This window comes from Centroberyx affinis, unplaced genomic scaffold, assembly GCF_046629955.1.
Source record: "Centroberyx affinis isolate AG114_WGS23_722 - 3 ecotype Tasmania unplaced genomic scaffold, CSIRO-AGI_Caff_v1 ptg003255l_1, whole genome shotgun sequence".
Taxonomy (NCBI): Eukaryota; Metazoa; Chordata; class Actinopteri; order Beryciformes; family Berycidae; genus Centroberyx; species Centroberyx affinis.
This window is the reverse complement of record NW_027281279.1, coordinates 64,097-86,294: the sequence shown is the minus strand read 5'-3', so window position 1 is coordinate 86,294 and position 22,198 is coordinate 64,097. Positions and strand designations below refer to the sequence as shown.

At 40.8% G+C, this 22,198-nt stretch overlaps 3 protein-coding genes across 7 annotated transcripts in view; 1 reads left to right on the top strand and 2 right to left on the bottom strand.

Annotated features, from left to right (window-relative positions):
* Positions 1-1,780: 1,780 nt before the first annotated feature.
* On the bottom strand, positions 1,781-12,163 carry LOC139660235 (RNA-binding protein EWS-like). Of its 4 annotated transcripts, none has more exons than XM_071538327.1 (16): positions 12,128-12,163; positions 11,571-11,607; positions 11,099-11,150; positions 10,542-10,683; positions 9,456-9,651; positions 9,072-9,340; positions 8,775-8,934; positions 5,573-5,610; positions 4,948-4,974; positions 4,677-4,792; positions 4,454-4,583; positions 4,190-4,300; positions 3,431-3,557; positions 3,233-3,333; positions 2,867-3,119; positions 1,781-2,261 (listed from the first exon to the last, which is right to left on the bottom strand). In XM_071538327.1, the coding sequence occupies exons 1-16, from the start codon at positions 12,141-12,143 to the stop codon at positions 2,225-2,227; spliced, it is 1,812 nt and encodes a 603-aa protein (XP_071394428.1). In that variant the 5' UTR covers positions 12,144-12,163; the 3' UTR covers positions 1,781-2,224. The 4 variants fall into 4 exon arrangements, with proteins under 4 accessions (XP_071394428.1, XP_071394429.1, XP_071394432.1 ...); XM_071538328.1 differs by having other exon boundaries at positions 5,573-5,607; XM_071538331.1 differs by having other exon boundaries at positions 9,072-9,334.
* Positions 12,164-12,945: 782 nt separating this feature from the next.
* On the top strand, positions 12,946-15,662 carry LOC139660234 (rhomboid domain-containing protein 3-like). Its single transcript, XM_071538326.1, has 5 exons — positions 12,946-13,511; positions 13,683-14,066; positions 14,824-14,950; positions 15,049-15,312; positions 15,485-15,662. The coding sequence occupies exons 1-5, from the start codon at positions 13,349-13,351 to the stop codon at positions 15,651-15,653; spliced, it is 1,107 nt and encodes a 368-aa protein (XP_071394427.1). The 5' UTR covers positions 12,946-13,348; the 3' UTR covers positions 15,654-15,662.
* Positions 15,663-17,211: 1,549 nt separating this feature from the next.
* The window catches only part of emid1 (EMI domain containing 1), a 48,877-nt gene continuing 43,890 nt past the window's right edge, over positions 17,212-22,198 (bottom strand). The window contains exons 10-16 of one of the 2 annotated variants that reach the window (XM_071538324.1): positions 21,415-21,504; positions 20,921-20,973; positions 20,717-20,779; positions 20,575-20,619; positions 20,274-20,318; positions 18,191-18,275; positions 17,212-17,364 (exon numbers count right to left, since the gene is read on the bottom strand). In XM_071538324.1, the coding sequence (XP_071394425.1) occupies positions 17,231-17,364; positions 18,191-18,275; positions 20,274-20,318; positions 20,575-20,619; positions 20,717-20,779; positions 20,921-20,973; positions 21,415-21,504 (515 nt within the window). In that variant the 3' untranslated portion in view covers positions 17,212-17,230. Of the gene's footprint in view, positions 17,365-17,924; positions 18,016-18,190; positions 18,276-20,273; positions 20,319-20,574; positions 20,620-20,716; positions 20,780-20,920; positions 20,974-21,414; positions 21,505-22,198 lie in introns of both variants that reach the window. The other variant, XM_071538325.1, reaches the window with a different exon arrangement.

Genomic DNA, 22,198 nt, shown 5'->3' with positions numbered 1-22,198 from the left:
TGACATCTGTGATTAATAACATTCCTTCATTCAACTTGATTGCCTTAAAGGGGAATACTGCTGTATTTAAGAAATTATTCCTATGGTCTAGGACAGTCCATTCGATTTTCTATTCAATTTGTGAACATGAACTATTCTCTCCCAAAGCCAGAAACCAGAGTACTAAGGCCCGAGCCTGTAATGCTGTTATGATGGGAAAGGGAAATATGTTAAAGGTCACTGTGACTTTCTGGCAACAAGGTATCTTTTATGGTTTAGAACTGATGCCAGATCAGCAAGATCATTCTGCATTTCAGTCTCAGTTGTCTAGTATCTGGTTATAAGTTACCCATATTCACAATTATTTCACTGTTGTGGTTGGCGGCGTTATGAATTCTTTAAGGTTTCCCCTTTAAGCCAGCTTCATCCATTTTGAAAACATTTTATAAATGGCAGAGAATACTTTATCATCATTGCCGACATACTAAGGCATTTACGACAGAACACTGATATGTCTTTGGTTGCATTGGCTAATTCGAAAGTAAAGCCCTGAAGACAGCTACAGCAGTTATTCAGCCTTTTTCAGTCTTGCCTGTGAAACAGCTTGTAAACAGCGCCACCTTGAGGCCACTTACTAGACCAACTGAGCCGAGTACAGGGCTCAAATACCAGCATCCGTAATACTGAATCCAATACAAATCAGGCTTGCTTTATCCTACTAGGGGAAAGAAAAAGTTTTGTACTTTTGGGAGTGATCAGTCAACCAGAGCAGAGGAATGCACTGGCTTTTGCAAAGCGGACAGCACTACTGACTACTGTGGATCACCAACTACTCTCCTCAAGTGACCAAGTGGTCTGGATGGACCAACCTGGGAACCAACCGCTATCATCTCTGGAGATACTAAAACACTGGTGTGCTACATTGCTGTCAGGTGAAAATTATATCTCCAAAATGTCAACTTTTCAGGAACTACGAAAACAGCCTTGTTTTAGCTTGATCACTTGATCATTTTTTACTTTATCCTGTGGATTTTCTTTTAGTTTCATAAAGCCTAAGAGGTCGGAGACATTTTCTCAACCCAGAGGAGCATGTAATCCTTTAACTGAACATGAAAATCACCAAAATTGGAGTTGGAATGGTTTTCACAGGACAACAGCGATATGCATAAAGCTCCACCCCATGGCACATTACATCAGAGCACAACTTTATATTGGGAACACAAGTATAGTTCAGCAGCAGCCCAGTGCCAAGGACTCTATGGGAGCGCTGTAGGCTTACTTTGAGCTACCAGATTAGACTTTATTGGTGAGGACATTGATGGGCTCAGTTACCAGTCTGATTATAACCCTAAACCCACTTGATCATTATACATGGATTTTTTGGCATCATTGTGTTGCATTATCTTAATTTCTTCCCCTTGGTCAATTCTCATTTGTACCCTATTATTTACAGCTGCAGTGAGCCGATTTCCCCAGAGATGATTATGGTTTAATGTAATCTACCAAACATATGTACCACGTAATATGTCCACAAAATATACTAATTTCCAAAGGTTTGACCAGATGGACAATAAAGCCCCTATTACAATCACTAATTATATTTCTAATTCAGCCCTATGGAGCACATACACTATTCAAAACGATATATTACAAAACATCTTATGTATACAAAATTGTTGCTGGCAAGAAAAACTCATTTTGGAAAAACTGTTGATAGAATCAGTGTTTTTGGTCTATTGAATGATGACTGAAGTAGCATAGTTTAAAAAAGATGAATGTAGAAACCAATCATTTATTAATGAGGAAAAAGTGTGCATTAATACTTCCATGACTACTAGCCCATTTTGTAAAATTGAAGTCTTGACTTCGAAACCATCAAATCGGTAAATTTTATTTCCCAAATCTGCCATTACATATCGTCAGTCTTGGGGAAGGAGAGGCAATTACAATAAAAAATGAAAAACCTTGCATTTTACAATACACTGTCAAAACTAATCTGCATATTAAAAAAAAAAAAAAAAAAAAAAAAAAAAGCAGAAAAAAAAACATGCACAAGACGAGAAGATGAAGCATAACCCAGGGTAACAAACTAAAAAAATAATAACTAGAAACACTTATGAGTTGAACAAAACTGCACCAGGATATTCAAAAGCAGTTCTATAACCATTGATACATGGAATCATAAATTAAAACTTTTCTTCTTAAAAATCAAATTCCGTAAGAGGAAAACTCAAGAAGTTGTAGTTCAGTAGGGTCGGTCTCTGCGTTCCTGGCGATGGTCCCTGGGGAAGAGCAAGAGAACAGTCAACAATCATGACAGCAACTTTATTTGAGAAGAAATGGATTAATTAAATTTCATTTGCTTAAGATTACCATGCAAATATTCAGATTTCTTTGTAAGTCATATTTAACAATGCTGGCTTGAGTGCCACTGATGGATCAATAAACCACGTAGCTTTTCTAAAATAGCGATGAATATACACCATTGCATAAAAAAAAAAAAAAAGGAAAACGTAAAATCTCATTCTTAAAATCAATTAAAATGCTTATCTTCCACTAAGAAAAAGTGTTTCTTAACAGTAGTTAAACAACATGGTTGCTGAGCGACACAAGTACCAGGGTGAGTGGTGATTTTGGTTTTCATATTAATATTTAAATGAACAGCTATGCAGTCACAGGTATGGGTTTACTGGGTATTTTTTAATGGCTTCAAACGTGTCTCAACCAATCAGAGTGGAGGACCAAAGCCATCTACTTTATAGCATACCATTATCCAGTTAGTAATCCTGATTTCCAGTCCTGACATTACCTAAAAGTAACTGTTATGATAAAACTACTTACAGTTGGTATAGAGGTGTTAGGACCACTTGAGGAGTCTTTCCCCTACCTCATATCCATCTTGCCTGGTGGGCCCATTCCTCTTCCACCTCTGCCACCCATCCGGTCCATGGGTGGTCCTCCCCGCCCAGCCCCACGGAATCCTCCTCTATCCATTCCACCTCGCCCTCCTCTGAATCCGCCACGGTCACCTCCCCAACCTCCACGGAAACCTCCGGGGCCCCCTGGCCCTCCGGCTGGCCCGCCACGGTCCATGCCTCTGCCGCCGCGCATTCCCATACCACCTCTACCTCGGTCGCCACCTGAAAGAAGTACGACGCTCGATTTTAGTCTACACTTGCACCTGCAAAGTGTGTTTATGGCTTGTGACTAGGGAGTGCTCTTCTGTTTGAACAATATATGAAGGAGTCCATACCTGCAGGGGGAAATGGAGGGCCGCCTCCTAAACCTTCTGGTTTGGGAGCTTTGCACTGGTTACACTCCATCCTCCAGGCAAAGTTCTGGTTGCCGCAACCCCTGAAACCATTTATAAACAATTTAGTAAGTATTAAAAACAATGTTTAATACAGAAGATATATCAGATACAGACATGGCACTACAGAGCAATACATACGGGTTAGGACACTCCCAGTCTCCAGCTCTCTGCTGCATATTGCCTCCTGAAGGTCCACCTCGGCCCATTCCACGGGGACCACCTCGTGGGACAAAACCCCCACGCTCTCCTCCACGGCCCATCATACCTTATAAGACAAGGAGGTATGTCCCCAATTACATTTCAATTGACGTATCAATAATCACAGCACTGTTCAGTAGTAGGGCTGTATTCACATTATTCCTATTTTTTCAAACTGCTGGCACTGAGGCTCTTGGGGAGAAGCCATAAGGTCGATGGAAATAAACAGCAACTTTTTAGGCAGAACAGAGCGCTTTCTAACGGTGACAAAAAATCTACTTTTTAGACAAGTGCGCCGCTTTTTGTGACCTGAACAATAATCAAAAAGGTGAGATTTCACGGCATGTAGGCAGCTGGCAGTTGCCAACAGAGATGCTTATGTGCCATGAGCCGAGAGTATGAAGATTTACATTCCAACAAAGACTACACCAGATGATTTCACTGATTGGTACACCCAAAAACAGAGGGGGAACTTATCAGTGAGATCACCTGGTGTAGTCTTTGTTGGAATGAAAACCTGCATACTCCATGTCACATGGTTGTGTGTCAGGGGCAGCTAAAGGCTATGGAAACAAACACTTTTCATTATGAGCACAAAATGCGGTTGAGGCAGCATTTCTTTCCCTACAAAAAAAGGCAGAGTAGTGTGAACATGCCCTTAGGGATTCAGTCTTGCAAAGACACACTGTTGACATTTACCTCCACGACCCATCATGCCATCTCGCATGGGCATGCCGCCTCTCATCCCACCCATCATGGGCTTACGGCGTGCCATGGACACCTTAAGCCTTCGGCTTTGGAACTCCTTCCCTTTAATTAAAAAAAGAAAACAAAAAAAAAACCCTTAAAACTTGCATGCACAAATTACAATTCATAGGTGAATGAATGCGCTACTAGACATATTTCAAAATTTCAATGTGGATTCTGTTCTGCTGCAAACCAAGCTGAGTCAATGCAACCTACCATCAAAATGCTCCACTGCTGCTTTGGCACAGAAGGGCTCCTCATAGGACAGGGTGGCATCTCCCTTGGGCTTACCCGAATCCTTGTCTGTGTATATGTTAATGGCAGGCTGACCCAATCTGCGGTTCATCTTCAGACACAAAAAGGAGTTTATTAGCACATACAGTCTCCACCTTTGTTTTTCTCACATTTCTCAACATTTAGAGAGAAGAGCTATTCTTACCCTGATTGGTCCAACGTGTTTAAAGAATTCAGCCATCTCCTCCAGGGTGGCGTTCTCAGTCAAACCTGTGATGTAGATTGTGCTGTTCTCAGAGTCATCCTGCTCTTCAGGGCGTCCTGAAACAAACAAAAAGAAAATAAATTAAACTGCAGCAAATATGCAACCGTCACTAAACAAATTCTGTACTTTTGCCATTTCCTAACAAGTGGTTAGCAAGCAAGTGGTCTTTTAAGAGTATTAAAAAGGTCCAACATAGCATGAATCTACTCACCCATTTCACGCTCTGATTCGCTGGGTCCTATAGTCCATCCATTGAGGGGGAGAGAAAAAGATAAAGAAAAGTCAGTGTGCTACTTGAGCCCAGCGTACAACTCCTGAGAATATTACAAAAAGATAATCCAGACATTCCCTTACAGACGCTGTCAGCCATATTGCAAAGTTGAAAATGGCACCTTATGGTAGACCACATTTCCCTCTCAAGTGAAATATTGATAGTGGAAAATAAAATACCTCAGACCCTTTTGCAAATAATTTTGTGCCATTTGAGAAGCCTCTAAGACCAGTTATAAATCCTCAAAAAACCCAGAAATTCAGTCCATGAGATTTGTTAGGGCAATAAGAACCGACACACGTTTGTTGCCAGTGGTAATTTGTCACTAACCTGTCAAAAACTCTCATTGTCAAACCATAAGCAGTGACTGATAAAACAAATTATACCAAGTACCCCACAAAAAAAGGTCTCAGGCATCCAAAAAGATTCCCCTATATTTTCAGATGTTGTGTTCATGTAAATATTTTGCATACCGCAATGTAGCATATGTCAATACTCGAAGCGTACTTGCTCAAAAAGTTTAAGGTTTGGAATGGACTAACCAGTGTAATACTCGTTAACTTACCACCAGGCTTACTGAAGCCACCTCTGTCTCCAGCGCTGCTATGGGAGAATAAATGGAGATATGAAGGCGATTTCCCTTTTACAGCCACTTCCACGCCTCGAACCAAGTGGCTTGATTGAGGGAGTAATGAACACAGTTCTAACTAGCCTAACCGCTACTAAGAACTCCCCAAAACGATAAATATACAATCCAATTGAGGGGATATGGGTTATTAACTATGCAGCATTTCTTTGCTAGCTGACTACAACTTCAGTGACAGTTTTCAGTAGTGGATACAGTTGAGTAGAGGTATATTAATGACTAACACATTTTCATTGCCATTGAAAAATATGTGACAAAAACCCAAACATTTGTACAAAAGTAGAAAGATTTCAGATGCATTGATTGCATACATAATACTACCTGTAACAAAAACCCAAACATTTGTACAAAAGTAGAAAGATTTCAGATGCATTGATTGCATACATAATACTACCTGTAACAAAAACCCAAACATTTGTACAAAAGTACATGAAACAAGCCTACACACTACAACTTCACACTAACATTAGGTTTCTAACAAAACTTAAGGCTGAAGCAGATATGTACAAAAGTTAACAAATGCAATGCATCTGAAATTTCACAAGATGATCAGGTGATCATATTCACCATGTAATAATAATAAAAAAATAAATAAAAAAACAACACACAACAACAATTGTACATTTGTTTTAGTAAGATAAATCAACTCCAAAATAAAAAACAACTAATTTTATCTGACCATGTTACAGTGTTTACCAAGGTTAAAAAATTAAAAACAAAGACTTGGCCGATAGATATACCCATCATGCTTTAAAAAAACAACACAATCCTCAGTTCTTGGAATAAAGGCAGACCCCGAATCTTTGTTTAAGCTCCCTCCTGCTGCTTAAGCTGCCGGCTCTGTACTGAGTACAGATACTTTTTAGAGTATAGATGGTTTTAAATGGCTCTCACTGTTACCTGTACGGTATAAATGTGACAAAGCATGTTAAAAAGTGCTCAAAAGAATGTGATCAAACATTTGTATTCCAAACCACAAAACAAACATCTTGAACATTACAAAATGACATTATGTGACCCACCCCCAAAATATTCCTGTTCCATACTAAAATACGTAATCCCAAACTGAAAATGTGGAGATGCTACTTGTACATTTACCACTACTTTTTAAGTGATAATAATAATAATAAAGCAAAGTTGCTTGATTCATGCATAGTAATATTTCTTGTATAACTCTTAATGTAATATTCACTGTTGTATCACCTATTGAGACTCCATACTGAAATGTCAAGTGTGTGTGTGTGAGATTCCCTGCACCAGAAAAATGAAGAAAACAAATTATGCACAACCCTGTTATCTAAAAATGTTAACACTGTTGAACAAGAAATTTTGAAACGCCGTTTGATGAACTGTACCTCTTAAAAAAAGGGGAATACCTGCATTAGTGGAGCTCATAATTCTGCTGTTGTTCTGACCCAAGACTGATCAATTATTTAAAATGAAAGCTCTCCCAAAATCAAATACAGAAAAATAAGACTAATCTGTGGTGTCACCAAGATTTTACAACCAACTGGGAGGCTGAATTTCTTGATTCAACATCTGCTTAAGTTTCCATCTTCCAATCAGCTTTGTTTTACAGCAGTGGTAACCGATCTGAACCAGAAAATGTACACAAATCCATCAAAAAATACCCCTGGGCTTTCTCATGACTACCTCTTCAATCTTTTTTAAATACCTGCTTAGGGGAGCTGGACGTCAGTGGGTCTGATTTGAGGTTGGGTCAAACCATTTCTGGCTATAGAGAACAGTAGAGAATGTACATTGACAGTAACCAATCTGTCCTAAGGCATTCCCCTTTTTATTGAATTTTGATTAATGTGATGTTGAATTTCAGCTTGAATGATATTCAAACATTAACCACAAATTATATTGAAATACCTCTTAATTTGTTTAGAGATTCAACAACTACTTTCAGTAAAATGGCCTCAGGTGAGGGAAAATATTGATCATCTCTAAGAATTAATTCTAACATTAAACTAACGATTCAAATTCTAATGCCAGCAGAAAAATCTCATTAAACTGGAGACCACCTATTACCTTGTATTGTCTCTCTACTATGGTTGATGTAACATTTAATTAACTTATCTGACTGTTATTTTTGTTACGTTATGTTTTAATTTTGACATTACTTCAGGCAGGTCAGTTAAGAACAATTATTATTGACAATGACAGCCTGGCAAAAATCAATCACAAACCGATAACACCAATGAATGTATTTGATAGTTTACAAGTGACAAATTTACCAAGTGGAAATATATTGTTCTTTTTAAATCCAAATGAGACCCAAATATTCATCACATGGCTGCACTTAAGCAAGAATAAAGAATCCCTTTGTAATAGACAAAAAAATGTTTGAGGCCTGTGGTTTTAAAATCCCTTAAATTGTCTGCTCCATGCATCTGAAAAGATATGCAGGACACACTAAATTGTATGTTTTCCAAAAAATCCATGATGATGAAATCCTTAGGATTTAAGCAACTTCTAATTGCATTACCCTCATAGCAATCGTAAATGTCAACCTCCCTAAAACCATGAGCTACCAAAAATGTGAATGCACCACAGTAAGACGTACTTGGATTTAAAATGTGCTGCTGAAATAGTGTGACCGATACCAGTGTTAGAACTTTCTCTAAGAAAAGCCATTATAATTTAGAGAAGACAATATTGTTCCATTTTATCCAATCACTTTAACCAGAGACCAATCATGAGATCAGCAACTCCCTAAATATCAGTTACCAAGAATATTTTTGATAATGGTCCATAATCAAATCATGTGCTGAGTAATAAAAGATGTTCCATTAAAATGAATGTGCACAGGGCTTTGTTCAAAATTTACTTTGATATTGGAACACACCTTTTTCTTACCTTTGGCCAATTCAGAGGCAGGGCTGAGAGAAACTGGGTGAATGTATTTACATTTGGTGCCCATGCTGGAACTTACTATACCATTGATCATGGCTTCAAACATCATGGGAGAATAAAGTTGTACAAATTGCTGATAAATCAACTTGAATTATTCAAACTATTTTTCGTGGGGACTTGCCTCAGCCCTGCTCTACCTGGCCACAGCACCTGTAAGTGAAAATACAAGTGAGGTTAAGTGTGGAGGAGAGGGACTTACCCCATGCCACGGCCCATGCCTCCACGCCCACGGTGCATCATTCCACCTCGGTCAAAGCCATCTCTGCCAGGCCCTCTGCCGTCCCCTGCCCCTGGATACCTTGCAGGATCTGAGCCAGAGTAGCCAGAACTTCCACCCTGGCCATCCTGTCTGTAATTATCTTCAAAAGGAACAACACAATATCATTATGCTATACAATGAAGGGAGTATGTTTACAATGATTTTTAAAAATTAGACTGCATTAAGGGAGAATACACGACAGGAATACTGTATGCAAGTTGAAAAACCAAGACTTACTGTAATGGTTGGACTGGTTGTAACTGGGCGGTCCACTTTGCTGGCCGTACTGGCTGGGCGGAGGCTGCCCATAGGAACCAGAGGCTTGAGGAGGGTAAGCAGACGGGGGAGCCTGCTGCTGCTGCTGTTGGGGCTGCTGCTGGTAGCTGCTTTGCTGCTGGCCGTAGCCTCCCTGCTGGGTCTGGTAACCAGGCTGCTGCTGGCCATATGCTGCTGGCTGGGAATAGCTGTTTTGGTTGTAACTAGCTGGCTGGCTGTTAGCACTGTAACTGGTGGAAAGACAAACGACAGACAGACAAAAAAAAAGACCATTATAGTATCATGTTGTTCTATACACAAATTGTTTCTTTGGTTCCTAGCCTAACCATAGTGAATGGCACATACCTCTGGGGTGTAGTGGGAGCAGCCTGCTGGCCATATCCAGGGTAGGCGGACTGGGCAGTGTAACCTGGCTGAGAGCCGTAGGACTGGGAGGCAGCTGGGGCAGCAGCAGCAGGAGTGCTGTCGTACCCACTGGCCCCATAACCCTGGGCAGACTGGGAGTATCCATGAGTGTTGGACTGGGCAGCAGGATAGCCAGCTGCGGAAAACGCAAACAATAAGATCAGAAACAAAGTCTAAATATTTTACAAGTTACTCCCAGTAAAGAAGAGGCAGCCAATTTTAAGCCTTGATTGTGTAAAATCAAGCTTTAATTTCCTTTTTATTTTATGGACTATAGCTGGCGGAAGCATCTTGCTTTGATTTGTCTGTTGGCTTAAATGGGTTGTGATTGATAGAAGGCAGGTCTTAACATAACTACAGAGAACGTTGAAAGTTTTTATTTTTGAGAGGAAAACATGGAAATCAGAGAAGCAGAAAATGGAAGTAAGATGCACCCCCCCGTCTCGTCTCAGTGTTTCCGAATGCATGCATCAAAATGAAATGGTGACCAGAACTTCTTTCAAAACATAAAAGTTTATATCCTGATGTTAGCATTCTGATGCAGCTTTGCAAAACGTGACTGATGGCCTCTCATTACCTTTACCAATTTAATTAGACGTCCTGGGAGTTATCTTCTGTGCCGTTTGGAATTGAATGGGAGTGAATGAGCCTGAGAGGTTTGGCAAAGCTGATTTCAAATATCTTTAATTGTGGCACACAAATGTGAAAACTGTCATAATTAACATTAACGGGATGGAAAATGTAAAAAATAAAATAAAATAAATAAGCACTGGAATTGTCCTTTAAGACAACTGATTCTGAATATGTTAGCACTGATACAACTATTCCAGTGAATATACAAGGATTGTCTTTCACCTGTGTCAACTGAGGGTGGTGTACCAAAGAGGTCCTTTTTTTTTTTTTAAACCTATACTGTCTCATGTCCAACATGGAGTTTTTCCTCTACTCCAGTAAAAGCCTTTTGCATGTGGCTTCAGGCAGAGCAACCTGGTAATGACTCAGCTATCCCATAATCTAATAACTGACCTGATGCTGGTTGCCCATAAGAGGATCCATACTGTTGTTGCTGTTGAGTGTATCCTCCAGCTGCTGGTGTTGCCTGGGTATAACTGGCTTCAGTGGCAGCAGGTTGAGCATATGACCCATAACTCTGTTGGCTGTAACCCTGCTGAAAGATAAAGGGCATAGTTTAGCTGCTGGCAAGGAAAGGCATAACTTCAACAAGGTTTTGAGTTACTGACCATTAGAGTTGGGCTTGGGTCACAAAGGTTTTTATTGAGTGAAACATGCATTTAACTTGAGCACTGACCCCCTTTTCATATAGACTACTGTACATTCTTAGAATATTAACTAATAACACACCACCATGACAAATTTCCTGCAGTAAATACCAATTTGAGATAAATGGACTAATCACTTTGAAATCATATTGTTCCAGCTCTCATTTAACCTCCTTGTGTGTTGTAAGCACAGTATGTGCTTAAAAATGGAAATGTACATTTTATTGATTTGATCAAATAAATCAATCTAACATAGCAAGGCCCAAGGAGCCACATATCTAAATCACTAACTAAAATTCTCACCTGTGCAGACTGTCCATAACCTTGAGCAGGCTGGGCAGCGTAAGACCCATACCTGTAAAAACACAAAAATACTTAATACATGAGTGCCTGTTGCTGCTGAGGATATTTTTTCACTTGGTTGACTTTTTGCTGCTACAGACAGGAAATGTTATGTCTTCCTAGTTTGTAATGTTGTTTTTCAGGTCAGTAAAGCTCTGGGGGCTAAACAGTCTGGTTTTCACCACAGCTGGGCTTGCTGTGGGGAGGTGGCCACACAATGTAGAACAACTAAAAGCCACCGTCTAATGTAATACATTTATTAAAAACAAGTTATATTATATTCATGTTAAGTGACCATTTGTAAAATGCATTGAAATTCCCTGACTATATAGAAACTCCCTGACTGGAATGCACAACAAAACCACGATATCCCGGAAATCCCAACACTCAAGATTACATTTGATTCAAAGTCACAATATTTCAAGATGCTTACCCCTGTTGGGCACTGGTCTGACTGTAGGAACTGTAATCTGTAAGAAAAAAAAACATGCAATAGAAAGTTACACTATTGTTAACGTGTGCGTTATATTCAAACGCAGCATACTCCTTTGCGCGCGAGCTTCGCCAGCAGCAGCTCCGCTAACGTTAGCAACACATTACACAAACACGTTGTTAGGCAACTTAACTATCCAAACTAATGCAGAAAAACGATGTTTCAAAATGGGAGCAGCTAGGTATTGCCGAGAAATGTATTTTTCAAAAAGCACCGGCTAGCTATTGTTAAGACAGTGGCTAGTTTGGCATTCATTATCGACGACGGTATGTAAGAAAAAGCTATCCGGCAGACGAGACCGAAGCGACTCGATGAGCTACACAGCTAGGCCTTGTGCCCAGCGCTTACTATGTGGCGATGTTCAGTTAAATACAAACTAAAAAAAGAGATTATACGCCGACAGGACATCTATACAAAGAAATTGTTCACTTAATTCTTCACATTACAATAACGAAATCCCTTAAAATCGAGACAAAAGATTGAAATTCTGCACCTACCAGGAGCCGACGCCATTTTAGTGTGTCTCTGCGAAACAACTGTGAGCCGTGAGCTGGTGAAAAATGTGCTTCGTGCGTCAGAGGGGGCAGAAAATCTCGCGAGAATACGAGGCAAAGTTTTTTTTGTGGGTCCCCGAGGCAGGGGAAATAATTAATTACTACTTACACGCTAAAAGTCCAAAGTAGAGATTTAGAGTATTTCCAGTTATTCCATTATTCCTGTATTTTCAAAACACACATGCATTTTACATTATTCATTACATTACCTACATTCTTGCAGGGTTTTGAAATGTATACTAATATGTTTTGGGGGGTTTTAAAAGAAGAAGCCCATTTTGAACGTTGGAACAAAATGCTTTTGAACACCGATCAATATACGCTTGTTATAAATATTCATAATAACAAATTGTCTTGCTGTTTGATGCAAACAACGAATGGATGGAGAATATGTGCGATATGACATTATTAAAATATCTATCTATCTATCTATCTATCTATCGGTCTATAATATTTCATTTGATGGTTTGATGGACAGAACCACAGAACGCGACCCTTCTCTGAGGTGGGCGGGGCTTGGCTCAGGTTTGGAATAAACCAATGTGGCTTCCACGGGGGTATAAATAATATTATATATGATATATATCCATAGCGTTACATTTCTTGACATTTCAATTGTATAATATTATTATTATTATTTATACATATTATAAATCTGATACAACATGTAAGATATTTCATAAAGGGTGCTGATAAATTAAACGGACTCCTCCAAACCCAGATGACGTAAACAGGAACTGAAATGCCTGGATGGTGAAAATGATCAACAACACAGGCTTCTGAGCGTTTCCAAACCAACCGACAGTTAGCCAGATTTGATGGGATTTTCCTTATTTAAACTCATTTGTTACCCTGGTGTAAAGGACTCCGAGTTATTTTCGAATAGTAGTTAAAGTCGGCAAGTACAAAATGTCCCACCTCGGTGTTATAGAGGATTTGACAGGGTGCTGTGTGCTAGTGCAGGGTCTCTGTACTTACAGCTAGCAACTTCAGCTGTGAATTACTACAGACTGTCATATCCTGAGAAACCAATAGGGATATATATACACTCCTTGGTATTTCTGCAGTGCATTACAGGCATGGTTCTTGTCATGTTTTGTTTACCAGACCTATACTACAAAGGGACAACCGAGCACTAGTCACGTTAACTTATCTTAATTAATAATGCTTGATCGTATATTCCCAGTATGGTTCTGGTTCGGGTCAAATCGCCCTGGTTTCTTCCTGGGAACAGCTTCACTGGTGACACTCATGCTGCTGGTGTATGCTGGGGGCATCCAAGCAAGTTTGAGCTTGGGCCCAGGTGGAGAATTCCCCAGGTTCAGAGGTAAACATGCAGTATATTAACCTCCAATTTCCTAGGTGTACATGCATATCTGTAACACCTCTTAGTAAAGTCATTTGTAACAGAAGACGTGAGTAACCAAAGGAAATGACATCTCTCTCTCTCTCTCTCTCTCTCTCTCTCTCTCTCTCTCTCTCTCTCTCTCTCTCTCAGATGTCTTCCTTTATGCCTTCAGTCATGAGGAGTTGCCCTCTCTTCTCATCAATGCTGCTCTCCTGCTGCTAGTTGGACCGTGTCAGGAGCGTCGCTGGGGCACAGTCGCCTTCCTGGCCCTCTCCATCCTGTCCGTGGTCATATTACCTCCTCTGTACACCCTCGTCCTCTGTGTCGGCGGGGGCGAGGCCAGTCGGATCTGCGGTTACTCAGCCGTGCAGCTGGCTCTGCTGACGGCGCAGTGCCGCCAGGTGACGCAGAGGAGGCTGCTGAGGTGTTTGCCCGTCTGGTTTCTGCCCTGGCTGTTTTTGCTGCTCAGTCTGCTGCTGCTGCCCGGTACACCGGCCCTGCTACACTTCTGCGCCATATGCATCGGACACAACTGTATCCTTACCTGTCAGCTTATGATTTTACACAAAACAAACCTATATGAATGATGTGTTATTATTTTTTGTGTTTAAATGATATAGCTTACATTGGACCTCAGTGACCATAGGCGTATATTTGTGGTGACACATATTAGAAGGATGAATTGCCCTGCCCACAGAAATAAAGGGAGAAATAATGGGGGGGGGCCCCATTATTTCTCCCTTTATTTCTGTGTGAAAGGGGCTAGAAACACATGTTGTGGTTTTACTTGCTCTGTTTTTAGAAGCACAGTTGAGTTTTACCAAAACAAATGTTGTGCTTGGCTTTGGTCACAAGAAAATGGAGCTCTTCCCCTACTTTAAATGCAATGTGTTAAAAATCAACAAATCAGGACAAATTTGATTGAACAAATAGACTGCCATGTTTCACATTTTCATTCATCTTTGCCCTTCACAATAGGGATTCAGTTAAACAATTCTCCTCACTTGCTTTCATACCTGCAAACACTTCATGCAAATGTTTATCTTTTGTTTCAAATCTTGCTGATGAAGTGAGGAAAAACAGAATTGTATTTAGGCTACTTCTATGCCCATACTGTGTCAGTGTGATTTGTTGCCGAGGGTTTGATTCCCCCCCCAACCCCCCCCCCCCCCCCCCCCCCCCCCCCGCCCCCCCCCAAAAAAAAAAGCTGAAATGAAACATACGCCCTTGTCAATGACACTGTGATGCTTTTCCCAGTCTCTCTCTTTATGTTACTTAATATATTTCAAAGATCATCTGTCCTTCATTGGAATATTACAGGAACTGGAGCAGGCCAGAGTCTTTGACTTAATTCCTGACTGGGTGTGTGTTCTCACCTCCACCAGATTCAGGTTGCCCACCTACTCTACCTCACAGAGGTGTGAACCATCTCATTCAAATCAATGCTCTCATTGAATATTCTCACTCACCATGACAATGGCAGATTTGGTCATTTCAACTTTATCTGGTGTTACAGATCTACTTCACTTTCTCACACAATGTCTGCGGATCAGTCGGCTCCTCCCACTAGGCCCCTCATGAGGGATCCCCATCTTTTGAATCAACACCCATGGGTGGAGCCAGTGCCTGCTTGGCTAATGGAAGAATCTGCTGCACTGTCTGAGGCAGATGTCCTGGAGGAGCAGATGCTAAGGGCCGGGATATTAGCCTCCTTACATGATGCTCCCGAAGACCCTGATGCAAAAGTGGAGGTGCCAAAGTCATCAGTTTCCTCTCTTCGGTTAGTATTCATCATAATTACAGGTTTTACTTTCATGTGATTATTCTTTGAAATAACAGATATGTCGTTTTGGAATTAAAACTCCTCATTTAGTCTCCCAAATACAGTTATATTTATATTTGATGTGAAGTATTGCACAGTTTATCAAAAGACAGATGTTGTTTTCTCTCAGACTCCAGCAGCTGGAGAAGATGGGATTCCCCACGGAGAAAGCTGTAGTGGCATTAGCAGCCTCCAAACAGCTGGATGGCGCCATCTCCCTGCTCATCGATGACCGTGTTGGGGAGCAGGCTGTGGTCGTGTCGAAGGGGAAAAACCCTCTGCCTCCACACAGCACCTGAGGCCACATCAGACTCCCAGACCACGACACAGTGGTCAAGCATACTGTGCAATAATACTGAGATATGCTTGGGTTTTGCCGAGCTTAACCGATGTTAAATTTTCCCTGTGGGCTAACTGGAAAATGATTTTTCATTATCACAATTCTTGTAGAAAAAAGACAATTGTGAGCTTAATCAATCGATGCAAACTTCACTGTTCGGAAGACAGTTTGTGTAGCTGCACATAAAATGTACATTAGAGAGAGTGAATGTCACATTTATTAAAGTTATAATAGTGTTTAATGAATACTATTATGACAAAATGAGGACAGGTGACATGTTAAAAAACACTGAACATCTTTTTATTATACCAACCATCTAGACAGGATTATCTTAACACAATAACACATTTGCAAGCAAAAAAAAAAAAAACGCTCAAAATATAAAATGAAGTTACACATATCAGCATACAAAAAAAACTACAGTTGATCATTTTTAAATAGTTTACAACACGTTTGATATAAGATGAAAAACCAATTATCAAGTCTTTTTATCAGGACAGTTTAACAAGTCTAAATTTACCAACACAGTAGTGGTAAAAATATGTTCAAGTTACATCAACAATTTTGCTGTTTCCTCTGTGTGCTGTCTGTCTGTCTGCATGCTTGAGAGAGAGAGAGGTGTGTGTGTGTGTGTGAGTGTTTTAAGAGCGGACACTTGTGAAAGAGATCTTGAAATGTAAAACCAAAGGATTAATAAATACATGATTTCTGAAACGGCCTTTCATCTTTAACATGGATTGTTTTTGGTTGTTTACAGAATGAACCATCATTAATGACTTTCAATGGATATGCAACCAAACTAAAATGCAATGCAGTTTGTGCATTTTTTTTGTTGCACTGATCAATTGTGAATTTAGCAAACAGATTCATCAGTGTGTATTTTAAGGGGAAAAACACTCACACCAAAAACTTGAGATCACTGTTAGCAACAGACATTTCAGTGAGAGTAGAGATGTCTTCATTTTTTAGTGCACTACATAACATTGAGTTAAACAATATGATAGAAGTATAACAAAATTAATACTAGAAGAGGTTTGTTTGTGTAATTGTATCCTGCAAACTGTACATGCTCAATATACTTAAATAATGGAATCTCTTCAGATTGCAGACACATTGTGAAAGCAAAACAAACTCTTTTCTCACATCTGATTCCTCCTTTGATTACTCTAAATGACCCTTATTGTCCAGAATTGTTTCCAGCTTAATGAGCACCACAGAAGATTCTAAAATAGATTTTCCTTTTATCAAACATGAATCTCTTTATTTTCCTGAGGCTGCACTAAGTTCTCTAGCCACAGAAATGGGATACAGAGGGAGCTGCTGGGCCTATGTGGAAATAAGTGTTTGGTTATGGGGGGTTGGGGGGGTGTCATACTGGTTCTCAGGTTCCCAATGGAGGTGGGCCTTCTGGAGTATCAGTGGAGTTTCCCTGAGGTGTCCCCCACCTTAAATCTGATGGTACAGCCCAAAGAGTGCCAGAGAGACCTAAAGGAGGGGGAGTCAACCCAGCCTGTGATCCTCAGGGTCAGCGGGGGGCTACTTCCCTCGAACCTTGGTGTCCGAGGATACAGGAGAGGCAAGTCGATATGGAAGCACACCTGCTCGCTTATCTCTGTAGAAACTAGGGGATGCTGTGCCAAATGGACCATCCCCAGACCCTAGATCAGGCTCTGTTGGAGAAAGACAGGAGTTGGAACCAGGCCTCCCTATCCATCAATGCGCGTGCACACATTTACCCCGGTCCTAACCCGACTCTACTTTGATGAAGCCAACAACTCGCAGTTAGCATTGAGTAGGTCGGTATTGTTCTGATTGGACACCAGCGGCCCAGTCTTTGCATGCACATTACCAACTAATTAGTCAGAAAGCTCAAGGGATTTAATTCTTCATCGCTAGACCTCACTGTAAAGGAAGTGTACCTGGCTAGACTAACATATATTACATGCATTGGTACACATAAACCCACAAAGCACATGATTACTATGCAAAATATTCAGGTAGAATTGGTGTTGCCATCATAAGATTGTCACATTCAATGCAATTTTACAATTTAAGAATACATTTCCACAAAACATCTTTTGAGAGGCTACATCAACGTTCAGCAGTTCAGTAACATAATCATAAATTTCACATGTTTATCACACTGTCGGCCTACTGGTCCACACAGAGAGGGCAGTGTGGGTATTTTCAGAGGGCCGGTAGAGCGGTGGGTGAGGATGTCTGTCATTACCTGGCCAGATGATAGCCTCCAGCAGCGTCACCCTGCGAGCCAGAAGCTCAAGGTCTGCCTGCAAGTCGTGGAACATCTGCAAGCTAATGTCCTATCAGAGAGCAGTGACAAGGGGACCATGTGAGGGGGTGGAAACAGCGGCCCGAGTCCTGGGGCTGCTCGCGACTGTTCGCACTCCCCGTCCCAGGAGTGAAGTGTGACGGGGGTGCGAGCCCCCACCTTTGACCCCTGCCTAAAGCTGACCCTGCCTCAGGCCTCCTACTCACCATGAATACCGATCATAGTCTCGAGGATTAAAACCCTCTCGGCTAAGATCTTCAGCGCCTCTCTGATTTGATGTATTCCGTCCCCCTGTGAAGATAGATACAGCCGTCAAGGTAAGGAGCGCAAGCCAAAGAACTGCTCGCCAAGATGCAAGTCATTTTTTGTCTCTCTCTCAATTCATTACAGCAGTTAGAAGGTTAAAAACAGTCCATGTATCTGCCCAGCACTCTCTGATATTATCTCTTCCCTATATATCTCTCTACCTCCCTCATTCTCTGGCCATGCTGCTACATCAAGCCAGTCTCTGCCATGCTGGGCTGGGCAGTAACAGCATGCATGTTACAGACCAGCCTCATAACACTGCTGGAGGGCACTGTCCCAGCATTTACATTTCATCATGCCATCCAGCTACCCATCATTATTTCACTGGATGAAGCCAGTACTGTTTTGAAATCTCCATAGGCATTTGTTTGTTTTTTCTTTTGTTAAAAATAGGAGAATGGTCTATATCTGGTACTGGCTTTGTGAGTCATCCCTTCAAAATTAAAAAATAACAGAGTTGAACAAGACAAGTTAAACAGACAGAAGCAGCCAAAAACATCACTGTTACTAAATAAGGCATGCAAAGAATAGCTAGAGCTATTGGTGCCTGGATGAGTGATTCCCACTATGAAATGCATTGATTAATAACACAAACCCATGGTATACTTTTGGAGAAAAAAGGCAAGGTTTCGCTGAGTACTAACTGAGTAATTTATATATAAATATATTGAATACAGTTTGTTTTGACAGAGAACAAATCCCCGAATACAAAAAGCTCTTGGTCCATGGCTTCATGATCCATGATAGGCTGGCGCTTAAAGGAGAGATTGAGTTTGGTTTACTACTACTATTTCTACTACCACTAATAATAATAATATTCAGAAAAAGCGACCTTGCCTTTGTTCTGTGTTAATGGCCTCATTTCATTTTCATTCATTAGAAACATCCAATAGTTTGTTTTTACATCCAGAGTAGAAATTGTATGTGGTGCAGTACTTAAAGACGAAACCATGCAAGGATGCATTGTGGGATAAAAGAGGATAGCTGTATCCACTCCACTCACATCAGAGCACACCACCCTCTAACCCAACAATACCCACCACCAAAACATATGGAGTGATTTGGCATATACATTTCACACATTTTCTTTGGTGTCCAATGAAACTTTGTGATAACATGATACCAGTCATACAGAACATGGATTATATGTAAGACAGAGCACAGTGTTTTCTGAAATTTAGAAAACAAAATAATCAAAAATGGCTCCTAAATTGATTTCAATACATTCCACCATCTTTCACTCAGCCATCCAATATGCTGGTGAGTGGTGCTGTCAAAGGACTTACATTGTTGATTCTGTTTGTATGTATATATATATGCCAAAGTCAGATGCTGAGAAGGTGACTGTGAAAGGTAGCCATGGGGACAGTAGCTTGCAGAGGGAGTCAGACAGCTTTAGGGTCAAGAGGACAGTGTCGTGACAAGGGACAGCAGTCCAGAGCACACCCCAAGGACCAAAGCAACAACAACACCAAAACACACAACATCATACACACAAATCACCAACTGAAATCACATATGCTTAAACAAAAAAAAAAAAGTACAAGACTCCGGCATGACTAGAAGTAAGAAGGTATGGATTTAAAATACAAGTGCAAGAGATGCAGCTGAACATCAATTTGTGGCCAATCACAGCCATGTAAACACAGTGATTGTAAAAAGATCACAACCATGACCTAAGCTGTAGGTCATGGTTAGATTGAATTGAAGTCACTGAATAGATTCATTGCAGTGCAAAGTGAACTTGTGATAAATAAAAATCTCTTACATTTAGATTGCTCTTGCAAAATGAGAAAGAGGTGAAAGAAAAGTAGGGATTAGACAGACACAGAGAAAACTTTTAATGTTCAGCACAGGAATCTTACAACTTCTTTGTCTTGTAACTAAGGGCCAAAGCCTCCTGTCCAGGTCCTGTGCCACCCAATGAGAGTGTGAGCTACAGGGTGAAAAGACGCCCCACCACCACCACCACCACTTTCTTACCGGCAAGCCCTTCTCTCCTGGCTCTCCCTTGGGACCCGGTGCTCCCTGTGGAGGAATATTAACAACAGAAAAATTGGACACCCATTTCATAACATCCATGAAAACAGTGCAGCAGCGATCATAGACAGAAAGGGCCCATTCTTTCCGAGGTTGTGGTGTCGCTGGTTAGTATAGTTTGTGGTGTCGCTGGTTAGTGTAGTTTACAGTAATTTAACCAGCTGTGACATGTGTTGATGTTTCCCCCCATACACTCGTTTATTCTGGCCATATTCCTCAGGGCTGCGGGATGGAGGTGGCTTACCGGCTCGCCTCTGAAGCCCCTCTCTCCTGGATAGCCTAAAGGACCCTGAAAACCCAGAGGCAGGTTATATAGAGGTTTGTTTAAGGAAGTGGAGGAAATAAAAGAGTTAAATGGGAAATTGAGCCCTGGATGTTGTACTCACTCTCTCCCCACGCTCTCCCTTCGGCCCCAGAGGCCCCTGCGTTCCAGGGGTTCCAGGTCTCCCCTATATTGAGTCAGAAGAGACACTCAAATTGACAAGGAGAAACACTGTATGACCAAAATGTGTACTGCAACAAATGCTGATGTGTATTTTTTTAAGCCAGCGTGTCACTGCCATCTACTAGCATTGTGTGAGAGAGCTTACGTTCTGTCCTGATGGGCCAGGAGGTCCGACTGGGCCTTTGGGACCTGGGGGACCTGTGCATTACATAAAAGGATTCATATAAGCTCCAAGCTGAAAAGGTCGTCTTTTGCATATAAGCTTAGTGCCACCACAAACAACTGTCATATGACCTAGCAGTGGTTTTCACTTGTCTTTTGTCTGATGAAAAGCACTGAACTGGAAACCCACATCATTCTGAAAGAGGCAAATTGTGACTAAAAGCAGAGATTGACTAATGAGTGCATGATGGAGAAAGTTGTGTGAAATGTTTATAATTTGCATGTGTGTGTTGGACCACGCAAGTATGCATAGGCAGTATTAGTATGCTTGTGTGTAAAAACATTTGAAACATTAGTATCTTTCTCAAACACAACACATAAACCTTCTGTGCGGTTAGGAATAATAATAATAAGGAATAATTAGAATATGCAATGTTGATATGGATGTGACTGCACTGGATAGAGAGCAGCACTCACCGATAGGCCCCGCAGGACCCTGAGGTCCTGGAATAGGCAAACCTCGCGAGTCGTGGAATGTGTTGGAGAACAACGGGTCTTTTCCCTGTCCTGGAGGTAAAATGAAATGCCAACATATTTAAGAAGATGCAGATGTTAGTCTTTTAGCCTAGGACACTGAAATCATTATTTGTGAACAGGAAAAAAGCAGATAACCAAGACTATCATCTGCAATGTCATACCACTGTACAGCATGGTGCTGCTTCACTGACAGTGAATGGGTTTGACTTTGTGGACTCACAGTAGTTGTGTGAGTATTTAGTAGAGATGTTTCAAAACAAAAAAAATCATGATGATTGATACTGTGATAGGATAATGTCACTGGTTTCTAATAATGTGACACTTTATTGATCACCTTATTTGTTTTATATTTTCACTTTCCTCTTCCTGACAGGGACTTAAACCTGTTTCTAGTTATGGGTTTCAGTGCTTGTTCACCAATTCAAAGGGTCACAGTGCACAGGAATAACACATTCCAAGACAGAAATTAAGTGTTAATCCCATTATTACTGCAGGTTTGTGCTGTAAGCGTGCAGTTGAGAAGAATTAAAAAATGTTGCACATTACTGACGATGAACCTCCAGGGGGCAGTGTTTTCAAATACAAATACCCAGACTTCGGCTAATAGATTCAGCAGCATAGGAGCAAACTATCCCAGTAAAATCTTCACTATGAAACAGTAAAAACGTGGTATTTAAAATTCATTGCCATTATGGAAGAGGATGGTGCACACAGGGTCTTTGTA

Excerpts from the sequence above, each read along its gene's own strand:
- LOC139660234 (XM_071538326.1), top strand. The coding sequence starts at position 13,349 with ATGCTTGATCGTATATTCCCAGTATGGTTCTGGTTCGGGTCAAATCGC. Across the intron at positions 14,951-15,048 it reads ACCTACTCTACCTCACAGAG|ATCTACTTCACTTTCTCACA; the intron begins GTGTGAACCATC and ends CTGGTGTTACAG. Across the intron at positions 15,313-15,484 it reads TCATCAGTTTCCTCTCTTCG|ACTCCAGCAGCTGGAGAAGA; the intron begins GTTAGTATTCAT and ends GTTTTCTCTCAG.
- LOC139660235 (XM_071538327.1), bottom strand. Across the intron at positions 4,975-5,572 it reads TGGCTTCAGTAAGCCTGGTG|GACCCAGCGAATCAGAGCGT; the intron begins GTAAGTTAACGA and ends GATGGACTATAG. Across the intron at positions 4,793-4,947 it reads CGAATCAGAGCGTGAAATGG|GACGCCCTGAAGAGCAGGAT; the intron begins GTGAGTAGATTC and ends TGTTTGTTTCAG.